This window comes from Ahaetulla prasina, chromosome 13 (assembly GCF_028640845.1).
Source record: "Ahaetulla prasina isolate Xishuangbanna chromosome 13, ASM2864084v1, whole genome shotgun sequence".
In the NCBI taxonomy this organism is placed as follows: domain Eukaryota; kingdom Metazoa; phylum Chordata; class Lepidosauria; order Squamata; family Colubridae; genus Ahaetulla; species Ahaetulla prasina.
In genome coordinates this window covers 12,723,397-12,742,383 of record NC_080551.1, presented here as the reverse complement: position 1 = coordinate 12,742,383, position 18,987 = coordinate 12,723,397, and the positions used below count along the sequence as shown (strand labels likewise).

At 41.6% G+C, this 18,987-nt stretch overlaps 1 protein-coding gene across 1 annotated transcript in view; it reads left to right on the top strand.

Annotated features, from left to right (window-relative positions):
- The window catches only part of NTRK3 (neurotrophic receptor tyrosine kinase 3), a 517,214-nt gene that overhangs the window by 439,046 nt on the left and 59,181 nt on the right, over positions 1-18,987 (top strand). The window contains exon 14 of the mRNA XM_058156317.1: positions 12,159-12,331. Coding sequence (XP_058012300.1) covers positions 12,159-12,331 — 173 coding nt within the window. The remainder of the gene's footprint in view (positions 1-12,158; positions 12,332-18,987) is intronic.

Below are 18,987 nucleotides of genomic sequence, written 5' to 3'. Positions count from 1 at the left end.
TTGTGCCCCATCCCTGCACATGCGCGCACGCCCCCCCCCTTCCCCAACTCCTGGCACACAATGGCCCGGTAGGCCTATTTTTCCCTCTCACTTGGCTCCAGAGCCTTTCTAGGAGTCTGGGGAGGGGAAAAATGGCCTTCCCCACCCCCCAGAGGTCCTCCGGAGGCCAAAAACGGCCCATTTGTCAACTTCCAGTGGGACCAAAAGGCCCGTTTTTTGCTGTCCGCACACTCCAGGGCCTCTTTAGGAGTCTGGGGAGGGAACAAACGGTGTTTCCCACCCCCCCACCCCCCAGAGATCCTCCGGATGCCAGAAACAACCCATTTGCCAACTTCCGGTGGGACCTCTGGGGGGTGGGGAAGACCGTTTTTGCCTTCCCAGACTCCTAGAGAGGCTCTTGAGCCAGGTGAGAGAGAAAAAATTTCCTTTTAAACTGGTCCTAAAAATTGTACTAACTGTCTTTACTTTGGCTGTAAACCGCCCTGAGTCCTTTGGGAGAAGGGCGGTATAGAAATTGAAACAATAAATAAATAAATAATAAATAAAAATGGGACTTCCCCGCCATCCCTCGAGACCCTCTGGAAGCAGGAAACAGACTGTTTCCATACTTCTGGTGGGCCCAGAAGGCCCGAAAATCAGCTGACCGGCACATGCACACACGCCGGATCTGAGCTCACATGCCCACCTGTGGCACACATGCCATAGGTTCGCCATCATGGCTATAGGGTCTCCTGCTTGAGGAGGGGCTTGGACTAAGAAGACCTTCAAGGTTCTTTCCAGCTCTATTCTGATTTATTGATCCTAAGCTTTTTTTAAAAGAAGCAAATGGTTTTAATCTAGCTCTAGTAGTAGAAAATATATCTATTTGTCTGGATGGGGTGAAAATAAAGTAGATTGGCAAAATAATAGAGTTCTGTTGCTCTCAGGGCTTCATGTTAACATCAGGAAGATAGTAGAGAGCTAAAAATAATCAAGAGCCTAGAATGAAGACAGATGTTTTTTCAGTCTGTACAGCATACAGTCATCTATCTAAATATTTTTGGTCAGCTTCTTCACTGATTAAAAAAAAAAATGAAATGAAATGAAATTATGTGACGCCTTGAAGAGATGGTGGTAAAATGTAAGATATGAAATCTGTTTCTTTTTTTTTTAAAAAAAACATATTTTCTATTTTGAAAGAAAAAAAACCCAACTTTTAACAGTGGTTTCTTAGCACGGCATGATAAATTTTGAGAAAGGATGACACTTAGATGTAGCTGAATTTTCTTTTTGGATCCCTCTACAATGGATCGAGTTTTTTTAAGAGCCAATAAATAAATTGACTGAACTGGAAAAAATCCTCCACCCCAAACTTAAAAGCACTTTATGAAGTTCCTTCCAAGCTGTATTTCTATAGCAAATATCTGTAGATTTAAAAAAAAAAAAAAAAAAGGAATGAAAGAGGCAATTTTGTCTCTTAATTGGTCATTCGAATGAAATCTTGATAGCAAACATTATTGCTATTATTACCACCCTAGCCCTGGTTTACTTCTTTGTTTTTTCAGCCCAAAATGAATCCCTGTGGCAGATTATATTGTAACAAATATGCAACTGAACCTCTTTTAAAGCAATGGAAACATCTTTTGATGGAGTTAAAAAAGATAGTCAAACCCAATAATAACAAACGTCCTGAAGAATATGACCTTAAATGCTTAAAATGTTTATAGACCCAACAGAACAAAAACAACATGATTGCAATCTAGATACCAACACGATATATTTAAAGTGGATGATCAGCAATAAACCACTCAGAGAAAATGCTCAGGCTTGCATTATAATCAGTGCCCTTGAATACTTTTTATGAAAGAAATTTGCTTTTATAGGTTTCCAGAAGCTGTTGTGGCCTGCCTGCAGCCAGTGGAGCTGGCAGCAGAGTCAGAGAGTGAGGAGGTTGGGGAGAAATTTGGGCCAGTCTTGGGAGATGGGGAAACGAGGGCTCTGCATCAGAGGCAGAGTGGGGGCCAAGGCCATCTGATAGTTATGCTCAGTCTTCGGAGTCTGACAGCAGCGAGGCAGAAGAACAGCAGGAGCCTGGTCCCAGTGTACACATGCGCAGAGCTGCCTGATGACAAGAACAATTAAGAAAACAGGGTTGACTTGGGAGTAAGGCTTGGAGATGATTGGCTCCTCCCATAAGACATAAAAGAAGAGCGAACGGGACATGAGCTTTTGCAGGAAGCAATAAGTTCATCTGGCTGATTCAAGATTTGAAAGTTCTGTTTGTGACTCTGTGCCAAGTTTGCCCTGCATCTGGAAATTAGCTCTCTGGCAGCGTTCCACGTGAGATGGGTGTTGATAACCTTCCTCTGAAAGACTGTTTATCAAGCCTTGCGGACTGTAAATGAAAGTAATTTACAGTCGTATAAATAAAAGAGGTTTTGCGAGTCTAAGATTGTGCTTTATACTTTTTAAGGAAGCCTAGGTCAGAACAGAAACCAGGAGAAGCAGAAAACACGATGAGTTTTCTTGGGCAAGGCTTTAGGACTAGGGGTGACATGATAGCAGTCCTCCAGTACTTGAGAGGCTGTCACAGAGAAGCGGGTGTGTGTATGCTCCAAAACACCTGAGGGTAGGACCAGAAGCAATGGATGGAAGATCCTTAAAGAGCAATCCAACTTGGAAATATTTCCTGACAGTGAGAACAATGAATCAGTAGAACAACTTACCTCTGAAAGTTGTGTGTGTGCTTCATCACTTGCGGTTTTCAAGAAAGGACTGGACGGCCATTTGTTGAGACTAGAAAACCTTCCAACCCTATTATTCTACATTTTACACTGGGGTGTGGGGAGTGCCCCATTTTCCATATTTTAAAAATCAGTAAACATTCTATCTCAATGAATTCATTTGGAATTGTTGTATCACATCAATGGTTGCCTTGATGGGCAGGAAATGATCCCAAAGCAACTATTCGCCAGAAAGCCGCAAAGAGAGATTTCTCCCCACAAAACACATTTTCTGTATACTCCTAGAGGCCTCTTTACAGTGGCAATTGTTATTAACAGTGTTTCAATATTGAAGGAGCCGCCACAAAGAAGAAAGGGTCAATCTATTCTCCAAAGAATCAGAAGGTAGAATAGAACAGAACAGAACAGAACAGAACAGAACAGAACAGAACAGAACAGAACAGAACAGAACAGAATAGAATAGAATAGAATAGAATAGAATAGAATAGAATAGAATAGAATAGAATAGAATAGAATAGAATTCTTTATTGGCCAAGTGTGATTGGACACACAAGGAATTTGTCTTGGTACATATGCTCTCAGTGCATATAAAAGAAAAGATCATCAAGAATTCTAAGGTACAACTCTTAATGATAGTCATAGGGTACAAATAAGCAATCAGGAAACAATCAATATCTATTTAAATTGTAAGGATACAAGCAACAAAGTTACAGTCATACAGTCATAAGTAGAAAGAGATGGGTGATGGGAACAATGAGAAGATTAATAGTGGCGCAGATTTAGTAACAGTTTGAGGGAATTATTTGTTTAGCATATTAATACACACACACACACACACACACACACATGATAAGAAGCAATGGATAGAAAGTAATCAAGGAAAGAAACAAACTAGAATTAAGGAGAAATTTCCTGACTCTCTGGACAATTAATCAGTGGAATGACTTACCTCGAGAAATTGTGGGTGCTCCATCACGGGAGGCTTTTAAGAAGAGATTGCACAACCGTTTGTCTGAAATGGTATACAGCTTCATGCCTGAGTAGGAGTTTGGATTAGAAGATCTCCAAGGTCCCTTTCAACCAGGGGTGCTATTTAGCAGGTTCTGACAGGTTCTGGAAAACAGGTAGCGGAAATTTTGAGTAGTCTGGAGAACCGGCAAATACCACCTCTGGCTGGCCCCAGAGTGGGGTGGGAATGGAGATTTTGCAGTATCTTTCCTCTGGAGTGGGGTAGGAATGGAGATTTTGCAGTATCCTTCCCTTGCCACACCCACCAAGCCGTGCCCACCAAACCATGCCCACAGAACCAGTAGTAAAAAAATTTTTTGAATTCCACCACTGCTTTCAACTCTGTTATTACTGAGCAAATTGATATTAAGCAGTGATCTTACACATTGATACATTAAGCAGTGACCTTCAGTCCATTGACGGTAAGGTCAATGGGGGACTCAGAGTAAGTCTTGCCAATCACGAAACTTGAACCTGGTGCTTTTGTTTGTAGCATTCAAATTGACATTTTTTTAAAAAAATAAAATAAATAAAGGGGAGATGGAAACCTAGCAGGTGGCTTCTGAGGAGCTCATAGATTCATTGGTATTAACATGCCTCTCATTGCCTGCCCCGGAGCCAAGCCACAGGAATCTGAAGGTATCCAATTTGTGTGGAGCTCTGTTGGATTCCTTTAGTTTACCAGAAGAGTTGTGAGAGAACAGGTAGTCTTTTAAACTCCCTGGATCTGTGACATTGATGATTTAAAAGGTTCGAGTCAGTTGGAGACATACCATTTGAAATTGCAGGCGAAAACTCAATGTGAGTGGATTTTTTTCCTCCATATTTAAATAAGAGCATGCCAGACGTAGAAATACAGGAAATCAAGGACAATTTTCCTTGTCCCTCATCCTCTCTTAAACTGTACAGATGATATTTTGTTATAAAACAACAACAACATGCCTTTGATTTAATATTCAATAGCTCCCACTCTGGTTCAATGACTGACATCTGTTATGCATATTCTATGGAGAATAAAAATGCTAAATAAATATAATTATGTACTCCCAGTTTATTGGACAGGGGTGATAAAATCTGAAAAGCCTTGCCTATGGATAACAAAATAGGTCTGGAGTCTCAATTTTGATTTTTGCATTCATAACTAATTTCGAGAACAAATTGTTTCATCTTTAGTTCAAAACCCCCACGAGGAAATATACAGAATCCGGGCACACCGTCTCCAGAAACAATTCTATACATGCACTAGACAAAATTACCTAATCATAGCAAACCAGAATTTGGTTGAGAAGCCACTTTCAATACAAATGGGAGACTGATTCTCCCAGGAAATTATTATGAAGCACAAAGAATGAAAACAAGGTTTTTTTGGAAAGTATGAAGAGTGAATGCCTTGCTTTTATTACTGCAGGTTTTTTTTTTCAAGCATCCACAATTCCCACCCATCCATTTGGAAAAACCTTTACCTTGAGCACATCCATCTTCAGAATAAAGGCAGCAAAATCAGTTCCTTCAAAATAAAAGGCTGCACTGGTTCGGAAGAGCCGTAATAATGAGATGTAGAGTCTTTGCCTTTAAGGTCATAAGATTTCGATTCTTACTGGGCTAGAAATAAGTAGAAACTATTACCTTTGAGATTATTTACTTCTGTCTCCCTCTCTCTCTCTCCCTCTCTCTCTCCTTCTCTCTCTTTCTCTCTCCTCTCTCCCTCCCTCCCTCCCACTCTCTCTCTCCCCTCTCTCCTTCTCTCTTTCTCTCTCCTCTCCTCCCTCCTCCCACTCTCCCCTCTCCCCTCTCTCCCTCACTCCCTCCCTCTCTCTCTCTCTCTTCCCCCCCTCACACCCCGGATTGCAAAACAGACAAAGACACAAACGATAGAGAGAAATTTCAAGTGATGAGTTGAGAGCTGGTATCCAGAGAAATTCTTTCATAATTGCTGGCATTGTTTGTGCTTCTGTAATGCATGGGCCCCAGAACTCCCCATTTTTTCCTCAACCATTCATTTAGGCACTAGTTTCATTAGACATATCATCTAATAGATGCCATTAGCAACCTGATTCTACTCTAGATAAAAAAGCAGAAGAGAATATGCGTAACTCAGGGTTGAATTGTGGGGTGGTTGGTGCTCTCTCAGCTTGGTTGTTTTCTTGCAGATATTTCATCAGTGCATTGATGATGTTACCTAGCTGGGTAATAAAGCATCTGCAAGAAAGCAACCAAGCTCATAAGTCACCAACAATCCCATAAAAGTGAAAAAGCTAACCAGAGAAATTCCATTGATTTCCCCTAGTAGATTTCCTAGTAGATATCATAAAGGATGACTCAAAGATAGAATAGAATAGAATAGAATAGAATAGAATAGAATAGAATAGAATAGAATAGAATAGAATAGAATAGAATAGAATAGAATAGAATAGAATAACAGAGTTGGAAGGGACCTTGGAGGTCTTCTAGTCCAACCCCCTGCTTAGGGAAACCCTATACCACTTCAGATAAATGTTTATCCAACATCTTCTTAAAAACTTCCAGTGTTGGAGCATCCACAACTTCTGGAGGCAAGTTGTTCCACTGATTAATTGTTCTCACTGTCAGGAAATTTCTCCTTAGTTCCAGGTTGCTTCTCTCCTTGATTAGTTTCCACCCATTGCTTCTTGTCCTGCCCTCAGGTGCTTTGAAGAATAGCTTGACTCCCTCTTCTTTGTGGCAGCCCCTGAGATATTGGAACAGTGCTATCATGTCTCCCCTAATCCTTCTTTTCATTAAACTAGACATACCCAGTTCCTGCAACCGTTCTTCATGTTTTAGCCTCCTGTCCCCTAATCCTCTTTTGCTCTTCTCTGCACTCTTTCGAGAGTCTCCACATCTTTTTTTATATCGTGGCGACCGAAACTGAATGCAATATTCCAAGTGTGGCCTTACCAAGGCATAATAAAGTGGTATGAACACTTCACGTGATCTTGATTCTATCCCTCTAGATCTTAGAGACTTCTTCCTTAACACTTGTTCCAGGTTATTGATTTTTTTTTAAAGAAAAAAAAACTGACCCCAATCTTGAGATCAATCCAATTGAAAAAAACATCATTCTCTGATATACTGTAGAGATTCTCAGTCATCCAGCTCATGGCTGTCTAAAAACTTGCAGATTATGGGAACCAGGAGCACTACTTGGGTGACCCTGAGAACAAGATAAACCTCCAAATGCTTCAACAACCTGCTAAAAGGATGCAGATCATCAGCTGTCTGCAAGGAATATAAATCCTTCCATTCTTCACTATCCTGTCAGAGCTAAAGAAGCTTCTTGGATGAGAAGCGAAACGTCTTCAAAAGAAAAAAAAAACAAGAAAGTCCAGTTGACCCCTGAAAAAGCACCTTTGGGTCATTCTCTGATCACGTTTTCCTGTGTTCCCTGACAATTTCTTGAGTACATTGCCTGAGAAGACATGTGTGCCAAATGTCATGGAAATGTGTGTCACTCCTTTTATCACATGTGGTGGGAATGCTGAAAAGCTACAGAATTTTGGCACCAGATAAGACAATGGCTAGAGGAGATACTAAGGCAAAATATATAAGCAAAATCGGAATTCTTTCTACTGGGTGTTGGAAGAAATATCCATCTGGGTTCAGTTCCAAGTGGGGACAAAGACACTGGAAACATGGAGGTTGCTTGGAAAGATGGTTTAATGGTGGCCAGGATCACATGGCTTGAGATCCTGAAAAGAAAAGGGATGAGATCCTGTGCGCTCTCTGGCTTTATGCTTTCTCTGAGCTTTGAACTTTCTGGGGCACAGGAAGAGTATCCTAAGTGGGGGTCTTAGCTAGCCTTGCTGGCTGATGTAATCTTCCCAGGTGTCATGTGGTGAGTTTCAGTTGCTACATGGGTCCTATTATGTTGCAGATGATGGCCCATTGACAAAGGTGCGGAAATGAGTTTCTACCTCTGACCCATTGACAAAGGTGGGGGGAGTGAGTTTCTGTCTCTGACCCATTGACAAAGGTGGGGGGAGTCAGGAAGCTGCTTTGTCTTTAAAACATGTTTCTCCATTTCTCATCCAGGGAAATATATTCTGCCTTTTAAAATATTTTCTAAAATATTTCATTCTTCTAGGAGGGGGGTGGGTGCTAACTTCCTACATTCTTCTAGGAGGGGGGTGGGTGCTAACTTCCTACATGGGTATTATAGAGGGCAAATAAAAACAAGAGCACAATTTACGTAACGTTACACATTCTAACAGCAGCAAGATTAGCTTTTGCACAAAAAATGGAAAAACAAAGAGACCCCCACAGAAGAAGAAGTGTTAGCTAAAATATTAATTTGCGGGGAAATGGACAGACTGACCTTGGAACTTAAAAGATAAGAATGAATCAGAGTATTATGAAATCTGGAACAAATTTTATTATTGGCTGGAAAGGAGGAGAAATGCTGGGATATGAGACCATTGGCGAATAAAATGCTTGGAAGTTTTTACGCTGATTTGTTATGACAGATACGATTTATCTAGATATCGAAATAACCCATATGGATGAAAGAATATATGTAATCATAATGTGATAATTGGTGTAAATATGTATAGAGATAAGGAAGTGTATCAATTATATGACAACATTTGATGAAAATGTTTAAACCAGAGATGTCATGCTATGTCCGCTGTTTTTTAATTTGTATTATAAATAAAAAAACTTTTTTTAAAAAAAAGAAAGAAATACGTGTCACCTGTGCAAAGAAATCATGCACCACGTTAAAAAGGCAAGGCAACATTCCCTTGCTTAAGGCAGGAGATGGAGAAACTGCATCTTTCTTATTGCATGTTGCACATCTCATTTTTGGTCTCTCCCTTGCTGCTAAGCTTAAGCAGCAAAACAATGCAATTTTGGCAGCCCAATTGCAAACTCTTTGGGGGGAAAGGATTAAGATTGGGGACAGAAGTGGCTTGCCTCCTAGAGGCTGTGTATTCCAGAATGACTCTTTTTAAAAAAACAAACAAATATATTTTTATTATTTACATATAAGTATATTGAACACAGTGTGAGTGTCCTGGCGTTTCATCTGCCATGAAAGACAAATAACACATAAATTACTTACACAGTGCTAGTCTTGTACAATTATTTTTGACCAACGTATTAATTCGAATATATATATATAATATCGCATTTTGGGTCTACTTAGTCTAATTTTTTCATTTTCCGACTCCCACCTCGAGCTTCCAGCCATTGATAAAATTTGTTCCATGTGTCATAATATTCTCTCCTTTGTTTTTCTTTAATTCTAACGTTACTCTATCCATCTCTGCGCATACTAATATCTTCCTTATTATCTCCTTTTCTGAAGGGGTGCTTTCACATTTCCATTGCACATATACCATTCTCGCTGGTGTCAGGATGTGTAGTATTAGGTATATTGAGCCTTTGCTGTAGCCATCTGTTATAATGCCTAATAGAAATACCGTATTTTTCGGACTATAAGACACACCTTAGTTTTTGGGAAGGAAAATAAGAAAAAAGCTGATTGGCAGAAGGATCAGCCTCCCGGAATACCCCCAATCAGCTGTTCCCAGAAGTGAATTTTAGCAACCTGTTCCTTGGTTGTGAGCTCTGTGCCTTGCTTTTTTTTGCTTTTTTTTTTCCTCCTCTGAAACTCTGTTTCAGAAAAAACTTTTTTCTGCCTCTGAAAGCCTCCAAAACAGAGCGTCAGGAAAAAAAGCCTCTGAAGCTCTGTTTGAGAGCTTCTTTTCTTAAGTTCTGTTTGGGGGCTTCATTTCTGATGCTTTTTTTAATCTCTGAAAGCTCTGTTTGAAAAATTGGGCGGGGCTACATTTGGAGTATAAGACACATCCAGATTTTCACCCTCTTTTTTGGAGGAAAAGATGCATCTTATACTCCGAAAAATACGGCAATTCTGGCTTAAATTCTGTACGTTGTCCAGCCATGTTTACTAGCCACCTCTGAATTTGTAACAAAAAAATTCCTTGCTTTTTTACATGTCCACCACTTATGGTAGTATGTACCTGGTGATTGCTTGACTCTTAATGCAAGATGGATTCACGTTACATTATTTCTCAAAAGACAAAAGCCCACAGCAGCCCAAGGACTGTTGAAATCTGCTGAAATCTTTCAATTCTCATTTTTTTCCTAAGCAAATTTCCCTCACTGCTTTGATCTCTTATCTGGACTGGCAGAGGAGAAACTTGATGCCAGGACATTTCACATCCCAATATCATCTTGGGATCAGGATCTCTGGGAAATGTAATTTCCTAGGACTCCTTAATTGAACTCCTCAAAGGTATTCTGTCATTGGTGCCTCTGCTGAGCCAATAGCTGTCTATATTAATTCATCCCAACATGCTTCTAAGTAATAAAGAACTTGGGATGTGAAATCATTGTCCTTGACACTTAGCAAAGCAAAACAGAGGAACAGCTTGTCTAAAACAAAGCAGTGAAGGCTCTGGTGATGCATTAAAGGCAAAGCTTTTGTCATGTGGAATTCACTCCATCGGGTGCTCGGTTTATAATTTCAAGGTATTTTGTTGCATTTGCCTTGGTTAACTAATCTAGAAAATAGCCAAGGAATGACTTGTGACAGCCAGAATCACGTTGTGGTTGGGCGCGAGGTTTTCATGCAAAAGTTGCCAGCTTATTTCTTTTTCAGTTATCAGAGGAAGCATAGCACAGTGACATAGCCCCCACCTTGAATGGAATGGAAAAGATAGCTGTTGTGACCTAGGCCCAAGTAGTTATTACCAGATGCAATCAGTCCTAAACAAACGTATTTTATTAGAACAGTTGAGAATTGCTTCATTCTCTGCTTTGTCCAAATTAAGTCCAAAACAAAGTCCTTCAGAAAAAGTCATTTGGCCTTATCACAAACCTTTGTCCTCTTTGGCTCCCTGCCAAAGGCTTTTCTTGGCAAGAACGCCACAAAGTTCAGAAACAGGAGATGCCAACAGGAAACAATTGTAGTAACGTTGCTTTCTTACGAAGAGCCCAAATGCCATTGCTGCTCTTTTAAGCCTTATGGGAGGGGCCAATCATCTCCTGGCCTTACTCCTGAGTCATCTTTTTTGCTTTAGCTGCTCTTGCCTTCTGGCAGCTCTTTGCAGGCATGCACTAGGAACAGGCTCCTCCTGTTCCTCTGCCCCTCTGCTGTCCACCTCTGGAGACTCCAGAGTCCGTGCATTGCTCCCAGATGGTCCTGGCCCCATCTCTGCCTCCGATGCAGAGCCCTCATCCAGGCCTTCCCCTGACTTCAGGACTGACCCATTGTCCTCCCCAGCCTCCTCACTGTCCAACTCTGCTGCCAGCTCCACAGGCTGCTGGCGGACCACAACAATATCAAGTTCAATCTTACACATTTCCGCATAGCATTGAATAGCTGTTGGAAGCATCTGTCAGTCGATCTCAGCCAATAGTGTGATTGAGTACAAGCCAACTTTCCATATCCCAAAGTATTCATCTGTATTTCCTCAATAAACAACAGTTAGCTTCATATGACCTGGTTAGCAAAATAGAATAGGAAGGAACATTCTTGTGTTCACATAACTTCCTATGCCCAAGCAAATAAAATGTACACTGTGATTTGTTTCATATAACGTGCTAAAACATTGGCTGGGTTCTGACAATACAGGTATACTGACTCATTGGACAGAATCTTTTCCAAATTCACCAACTAGCAACTTCATTCATGAGCACATCCGTGCAGATTTCTCGGTAACAATGTCGAAGTAGTTTGCCATTATATGGAGGGTGGGGGTGTTAAAAAATGTTACCTTATGTCCTTAGCATTTCCTGATGGTTTCCCTCCAAGTACTAAATAGGGCTGGCCCTGCTTAGCTTTCATTCTAAACAATATTCAGAACTCACATTTTAATCTAATGTAGCACATTGTGTAAACCAATTCTAATACTTTTTTTAATCTATCTCTGTCTAGAATGATATGGGGAAGTGGTGGAATTCATTTTTTTTTACTACTGGTTCTGTGGGCATGGCTTGGTGGGCATGGTGTGGCTTGGTGGGCGTGGTTTGGTGGGGTGGCAGGGGAAGGATATTGCAAAATCTATTCCCTCCCCAGTCCTGGGAAAGGATACTGCAAAATCCCCATTCCCTCCCCAGTCCTGGGAAAGGATACTGCAAAATCCCCATTCCCTCCCCAGTCCTGGGAAAGGATACTGCAAAATCCCCATTCCCTCCCCAGTCCTGGGAAAGGATACTGCAAAATCTCCATTCCCACCCCACTCTGGGGCCAGCTAGAGATGGTACTTGCCGGTTCTCTGAACTACTCAAAATTTCCGCTACCGGTTCTCCAGAACCTGCAGAATAACACCCCTGATATGGGGAGAATTACAGACAATAATCTGAGAAGTTGTAAGCAAGTTATTTTTCATGACTTCACCATCTTGCATGTCCATCCATCCGTTCTTCTGGTTTCTTTTCCTTTAGGCTCTCAAGGACCCAACTTTGGCTGCCCGAAAGGACTTCCAGAGAGAGGCAGAGCTGCTCACTAACCTGCAGCATGACCATATTGTGAAATTTTATGGTGTCTGTGGTGACGGAGATCCACTCATCATGGTCTTCGAATACATGAAGCACGGAGATTTGAATAAGTTTCTGAGGTAAAGGTTAAATATACTACGAGTTGTAGAAAGGGAGGAATGGAAATTGATATGAGGGATAGGGCATGACTGCAAATATCTTGACTTCATCAAACTGCGTAGGACTAGTCTGGAGAAAAGATGGACTAGAGGTGACATGATGGCAGTATTCCAGTGTTTGAGGGGCTACCACAAAGAGGAGGGAGGTCAAATTATTCTCCAAAGTACCAGAAGACAAGACAAGAAATGATGGATGGAAACTAATCAAGGAGAAAAGCAACATGGAATTAAGGAGAAACTTCCTAACAGTGAGAACAATTAACTAGTGCAGGGGTCTGCAAACTTGGCTCTTTTAAGACTTGTGGACTTCAACTCCCAGAGTTCCTCAGCCAGCAAGCTAGCTGTGGAACTCTGGGAGTTGAAGTCCACAAGTCTTAAAAGAGCTAAGTTTGCAGACCCCTGCACTAGTGGAACAGCATGTCTTCAGAAGTTGTGGGTGCTCCATCACTGGAGGTTTTTAAGAAAAGATTGAATAGCCACTTGTCTCAAATATTATAGGGACTCCTGCTTGAGGTTGGACTAAAAGACCTCCAAGGTCCCTTCCAGCTCTATTTTGATTGATATATTCCCACTATCCAGCCAAGGTTTAGAAACAGTGAAACTGCTTTTCTTCTCCTTGAACCCTCCATGGTACTGTGGTTACTAGGCAAATATGGGACAAACCTAGCACAAATAATAGTGTCCTTCACCTTTACAGACATGAGAAGAAAGTCTGTGGCACTGTCACACTAAGCTACGGGCAGCTGCATGTGACTAGTTAGAAATCAGGACTTAATGGTAGTCCGGGGAAACAGACCAGAAGGTTCAAACTTGGGACCAAAACCAAGGAGAACTCAACTGTCATTCAGGGAACATTTCAGACAAAGAAACCCATAAAGCTTTCACTGCCAAAAAATCTTATGACAAACTGAATAGGTGGGGCTACTTCATTGAAAATAATTCACTATCAAGACTTTTCTCCCAGCTGTATTTTGGCAGCATCAATTTATGGCAGTTCTTCACGAAATCTGAGATTATCAAGAGTCCTAGCACTGATCTTTCCTTCTGGCTTTGTCCTCGAGACGTATGGATCAGCATAAGTAAAAATAAATAAATATTAAGACAGGGACGGTAGGCACACGGGTGCACTTATGTACGCCCCTTACAGACCTCTTAGGAATGGGGTGAGGTCAACAGTAGACAATTTAAGCTTAAAGTTTTGTGGGTTTGGGGATAAAAAAACTACAGAGTCAGGTAGTGCATTCCAGACATTGACCACTCTGTTGCTGAAGTCATATTTTCGCAATCAAGTTTGGAGCGGTTTACCTTGAGTTTGTATCTATTATTTGCTCTTGTATTGTTGTGGCTGAAGCTGAAGTAGTCATTGACAGGTAGGACATTGTGGTAGATAATTGTATGTACTATGCTTAGGTTAGACTGAAGTCTGCGCAGTTCATTGAAGTCTGCATGGTTCAATACGGATTTTAGCATGCACTGGCTTGATTCTTTCTTATACTCCGGACTTAGTTGGTAATTAATTTGCCAAAAAGTCCAGCTCCTGCTGGACTTGATTGTTTTCCTTTTCCAATTCTACAAAAAAAAAAAAAAAAATCCTAGCCACTCTTATCTTACCAGCATTTTTGTTCCTTCTTGAATTTTTCATCAACATGGAATAGCCAATAGCTGAACACCAAAAAAATGAATGGAGAGGCTGTTCTTCCATACTGTTGAAATCAAGGGCTAATGTTCCAAGAATTCATGCAACGGTACACCCGTTTTTCCCCCCCAGTAATGATTATTTGTTATTTCCTAGTATTTAGGTAATTGGACTTTTGCGTCTTGTTTCCTCTCCTCTCTTACGTTGGTTAAGCAGGATTGTAAAGTAATTGTGTCAATAATTTAGATAGCAGCTCCACTTCTAGGTTTGTGGTTTCTGCCAAGGCAATTATTCTGTTGTCAAAGCTGACACATGACTGGGGATGGAAGAGGGGGGTGGGGAAGCAAAGTTCTTTCCTCTAGATTTCATTTATTTCAGCTGGCATCCAGAGGACAAGAAATATAGGGATGCTTCCGAAGACACAGCCTTGCCCCTCTTCAAAAGAATAGAGGAAATCTGCAAAATCTGAAAACCCGCAGCAGACTGCAGTTGCAGGATGACGGGAAGAGCGTTGTCATTCTTGATGTATCTTTTCTCTTTCCATTTCCCCCTATAGTCCTGTTGTCGAAATGTGGGCAACTCGGAGAGATTAAATGCGTTTTCCGAGTCAATCTGACAAGCTAGCAAAAAGCCAACAGCTTTGTTCCAGTAGATTTAACAAAGGAATATTGACATCTCCCCCCATGCAAGCAAGGTCAGCCGGGCCATTTGTTCCAGGAGCAGGATTTCTTCCCCCTCGCTTCATGGGAGAATTGAAAAAGACACTGAGTGAGATCACACAACGGGGGCAAACGTTTAAAGCCCCTCCAATCCCTTCCACCATTATATACAAAAATCCCAGCTTGGGACATCAATACTTGCTATTTGTCTGAGTTTTTCTTTCCCGGCAAAAATGTTGATGACTCTTTAGTGCATTTATAGCACAATGTCGGGTGGATTATCCATTTGATAAGGTAGTTACATCTTAAAAGAGCCAAAGTAGCCTCATCCATCTAGCCAGAGCGCTGTCATAAAAAGCTCCTTCAAATAAAATGGTTTTGCAGTGTTCCCATAAGATTCTGGGTAAATGGCTAGTTTCTAGGAAATATGAAGGGTAGTGCTTTCTTTATGCTATTTTGTAAACTTTCAGGCACAGGTAAGGATTGATTATTCTCTCTGGTCTATTTCTAGTCTATTTTTGTTTCTTTCCATGAATCAAGGGAATGATTCATTGAAGGAAATGGGTATATACCAGACAGATCACTTAACATACCAGCTTCCTTTTTACGACCCTGTAATCCGTTAATTTGTGGAAGAGTTGGGGCAACTAGATGGAGCTGAGCATTTACTGGCCGGATGCCCTTCCTGATGCCTACATGGAGTTCACAGCAGATATTTTTTTCCTTTGCATCCTAGAAGAGAAACATCTTCCCTTACCTAGGATTGAACTCTCAACCTGCCAAGTGGGAGGCAAGCCTCTTTACCATTATCATGGGGCCTCTGGTGGCTCAACAGGCTAATGCAGCCTGTTATTAACAGCAACTGCCTGCAATATTGCAGGTTCAAGTCCCACCAGGCCCAAGGTTGACTCAGCCTTCCATCCTTTATAAGGTAGGTAAAATGAGGACCCAGATTGTTGGGGGCAATAAGTTGACTTTGTATATAGTATACAAATGGATGAAGACTATTGCTTAACATAGTGTAAGCCGCCCTGAGTCTTCGGAGAAGGGCGGGATATAAATGCAAATAAAAAAAAAATTAAGCCACCATGCAGCTTAACATGCTTACATATGTTCATTTTGTATTAAATGAGAAGTTGTGTAACCATGGTTTGCTGAATAAGCCTCAGTGGCCACGTTAAGCCATAAATATTGGTTTACAACTAAGGTATACAAACCGAACAAGCATGGTGTTAAATGTGACTCCTGCCACTGTCTTGTTTAGCAAGCAAGCCTCCAAAGCTGCCATTCTGAGGCGGCTATCTACATGTCTATGGAGGTTATCAATCATCCACATCATAGTTGTCCAAAAGGTGCTTTTTTTCAAAAGGGAAGTGGATTTTCTTGGCTTTTTTTTTTCTTTGAAAACACTTAATAATAATAATAATAATAATAATAATATTTTTATTTATAGACCGCCCTTCTCCCAAAGGACTCAGGGCGGTGTACAGCCACAAGTAAAATACAAAAAGAAAACAACAGTACAAAACTAAAAACAACCCTTAAAAAACCTATTTAATTTGGCTACTTATAGATAAAAATATTCCCACTAAAATTTACTAAAAAATTAAAAAACCCATAAATCAATTTAATAATATAAAATTTAAGCGAGTCCAGCAAGATGAAATAAGTAGGTTTTGAGTTCGCGGCGGAAGGTCCTAAGGTCAGGTATTTGTCTGAGTCCAGGGGGAAGCTCGTTCCATAGGGTAGGAGCCCCCACAGAGAAGCCCCCCCCCCGGGGCCCCCCAGCCGACATTGCTTGGCTGACGGCACCCTGAGGAGCCCCTCTCTGTGAGAGCGCACCGGTCGTTGGGAGATAGACGTTGGCAGTAGACGGTCCCATAGGTATCCCGGTCCTAAGCCATGGAGCGCTTTAAAGGTAGTAACTAACACCTTGAAGCGCACCCAGAAGACAACAGGCAGCCAGTGCAGTCTGCGCAGGATAGGTATTACATGGGAGCTCCGAACGGCTCCCTCAATAACCCGCGCAGCGCATTCTGGACTAGCTGGAGTCTCCGGGTGCTCTTCAAGGGGAGCCCCATGTAGAGAGCATTGCAATAGTCCAGACGAGAGGTAACGAGAGCATGAGTGACTGTGCATAGGGCATCCCGGTCCGGGAAGGGGCGCAACTGGCGGATCAGGCGAACCTGATAGAAAGCTCTCCTGGAGATGGCTGTCAAATGGTCTTTGAAAGACAGCCGCCCATCCAGGAGCACGCCCAAGTTCCGCACCCTCTCCACTGGGGCCAATGACTCGCCCCCAACAGACAGCCACGGCTGCAGCTGACTGTACCGGGGTGCCGGCATCCACAGCCACTTCACTTCTCATTCAAGAAGCTTCTTCCATTCTAACTGATTGGTAGAGAATGATTAGTTAGAATTGATTCCCCAACGGTCAATTAGAACTGAAGAAGCTTTTGAGATGAAGTTTTGTTTTTTGTTTTAAATTAAAGAAAACCAAGAAAGTCCACTTGCCTTTTGGAAAAAGTACCTTTGGGACTAAAGAGAGCATATGAGTCCTGGCTGGGAAAAGATAGAAGTTTAAAAATCTCTTTCCAATAAAACTGAAAACCCAGTAAGAAAAGGAAACATTGAGTTTTCCAACAGAAAAGCTTTAACTGCAGTACATAAACTGAAATAAACACTCTCAATCGTATGATTATTGCTTTGTTTTCCTTCGAAATTGAGTCTTTCTCGTGACTTTCAGAACATATCTTTGAATTATGAAGACAACCAGTTCCTCAGGCGGCATCATTTTTTAATTTATTCCCACTGCAGGGCATGGGATCGTACCTGTTTTTAGGAGGAGCCATGTAAAAGTGCAACAATTTCACTAGAAACCCAATATTTTCCTCCCTTTGATTCTTAGCCTCTGGAAGATAGACTACCCATTTCCGTGGTTGCCTTCCAGAAGTTGTCGAACATAACGCTGAAATGGAAGCTAAGAGGATATCCTCCAACGGTGTTTGTGTTTGCTTTTTCACTGTTGCTCCCTGCTGGTTTTTTACCTTGGGCTTTTTAATTTATTACTATGCTATGATTTTATTATTGTTAGCTGTTGGGAACCTTAGACGTATTCAGTAGCATACAAACCTAATCATATATCATTCATATCGTATCTCATCAAACCCCGGGAAGGTTGAAAATCAAAACTCTATGCAAGCCAGAAGGAAGCTTAGGTCTCCGAAGAGAAAGAACCTAGCAGATTGAAATTTTAAATTTTTTATTTATTTATTTTTTTTGTTGGCTAGGCCAACAAAGGTAAAAATGCCGGCAGCTGTTTTAAAGAAAAAGGAAATGAGCCACAAAAGAGACATTGCTGCACGCTAGCAAAAAGAAAATCACAGGCTCACTGTTCTTATGTACCACATATTAATGATCTCCAGGGCACTACTTCTAGCTGGCTGAATGCTGCTATGGATGATAAGCCGAGCAATTGATCAAACGACAAAGGTGTAATTCCAGTGCTGGATGGGAAGACCTCCTTCACGTGTTCAGGGTGCAATTCACGAGGAACAAACCACCTCTCCGCGCAACATGCGGTTAGCTCATAGCCTTGATGCTATTTATCAGGCCTTTTGGTGATGACTACCTGCATTCTGAAAGGATATGAATAAAAATAGACTGAAAAACCAGGCTTGTCAGATGTTGCATCTTTTCTATCCTGCTCTACAGAGTGGAGAGTTGATCTCTGACAGAAAACCACTTGACGAGACTAGAAGCATTTGAAATGTGGATTTACAGGCGGCTGTCACCTATAAGCTAGGTTAATAAAATCACAAATGAGGAGGTGATAAGGGAAAGCAAAGGGAAATCATTGTTGTTGTGAATTCGTGTCCGACCCATCGCGACCCCATGGACAACGTTCCTCCAGGCCTTCCTGTCCTCTACCATCCTCTGGAGTCCATTTAAGCTCACGCCGACTGCTTCAGTGACTCCATCCAGCCACCTCATTCTCTGCTGTCCCCTTCTTCTTTTGCCCTCAATCTTTCCCAGCATTAGGCTCTTCTCCAGTGAGTCCTTCCTTCTCATTAAGTGGCCAAAGTATTTGAGTTTCATCTTCAGGATCTGGCCTTCTAAAGAGCAATCAGGGTTGATCTCCTCTAGGACTGACCGGTTTGTTCGCCTTGCAGTCCAAGGGACTTGCAGGAGTCTTCTCCAGCACCATAGTTCAAAGGCCTCAATTCTTTGGCGCTCAGCCTTTCTCATGGTCCAACTTTCACAACCATACATTGCAACTGGGGAAACCATAGCCTTGACTATACACGCTTTTTTTTTCAGAGT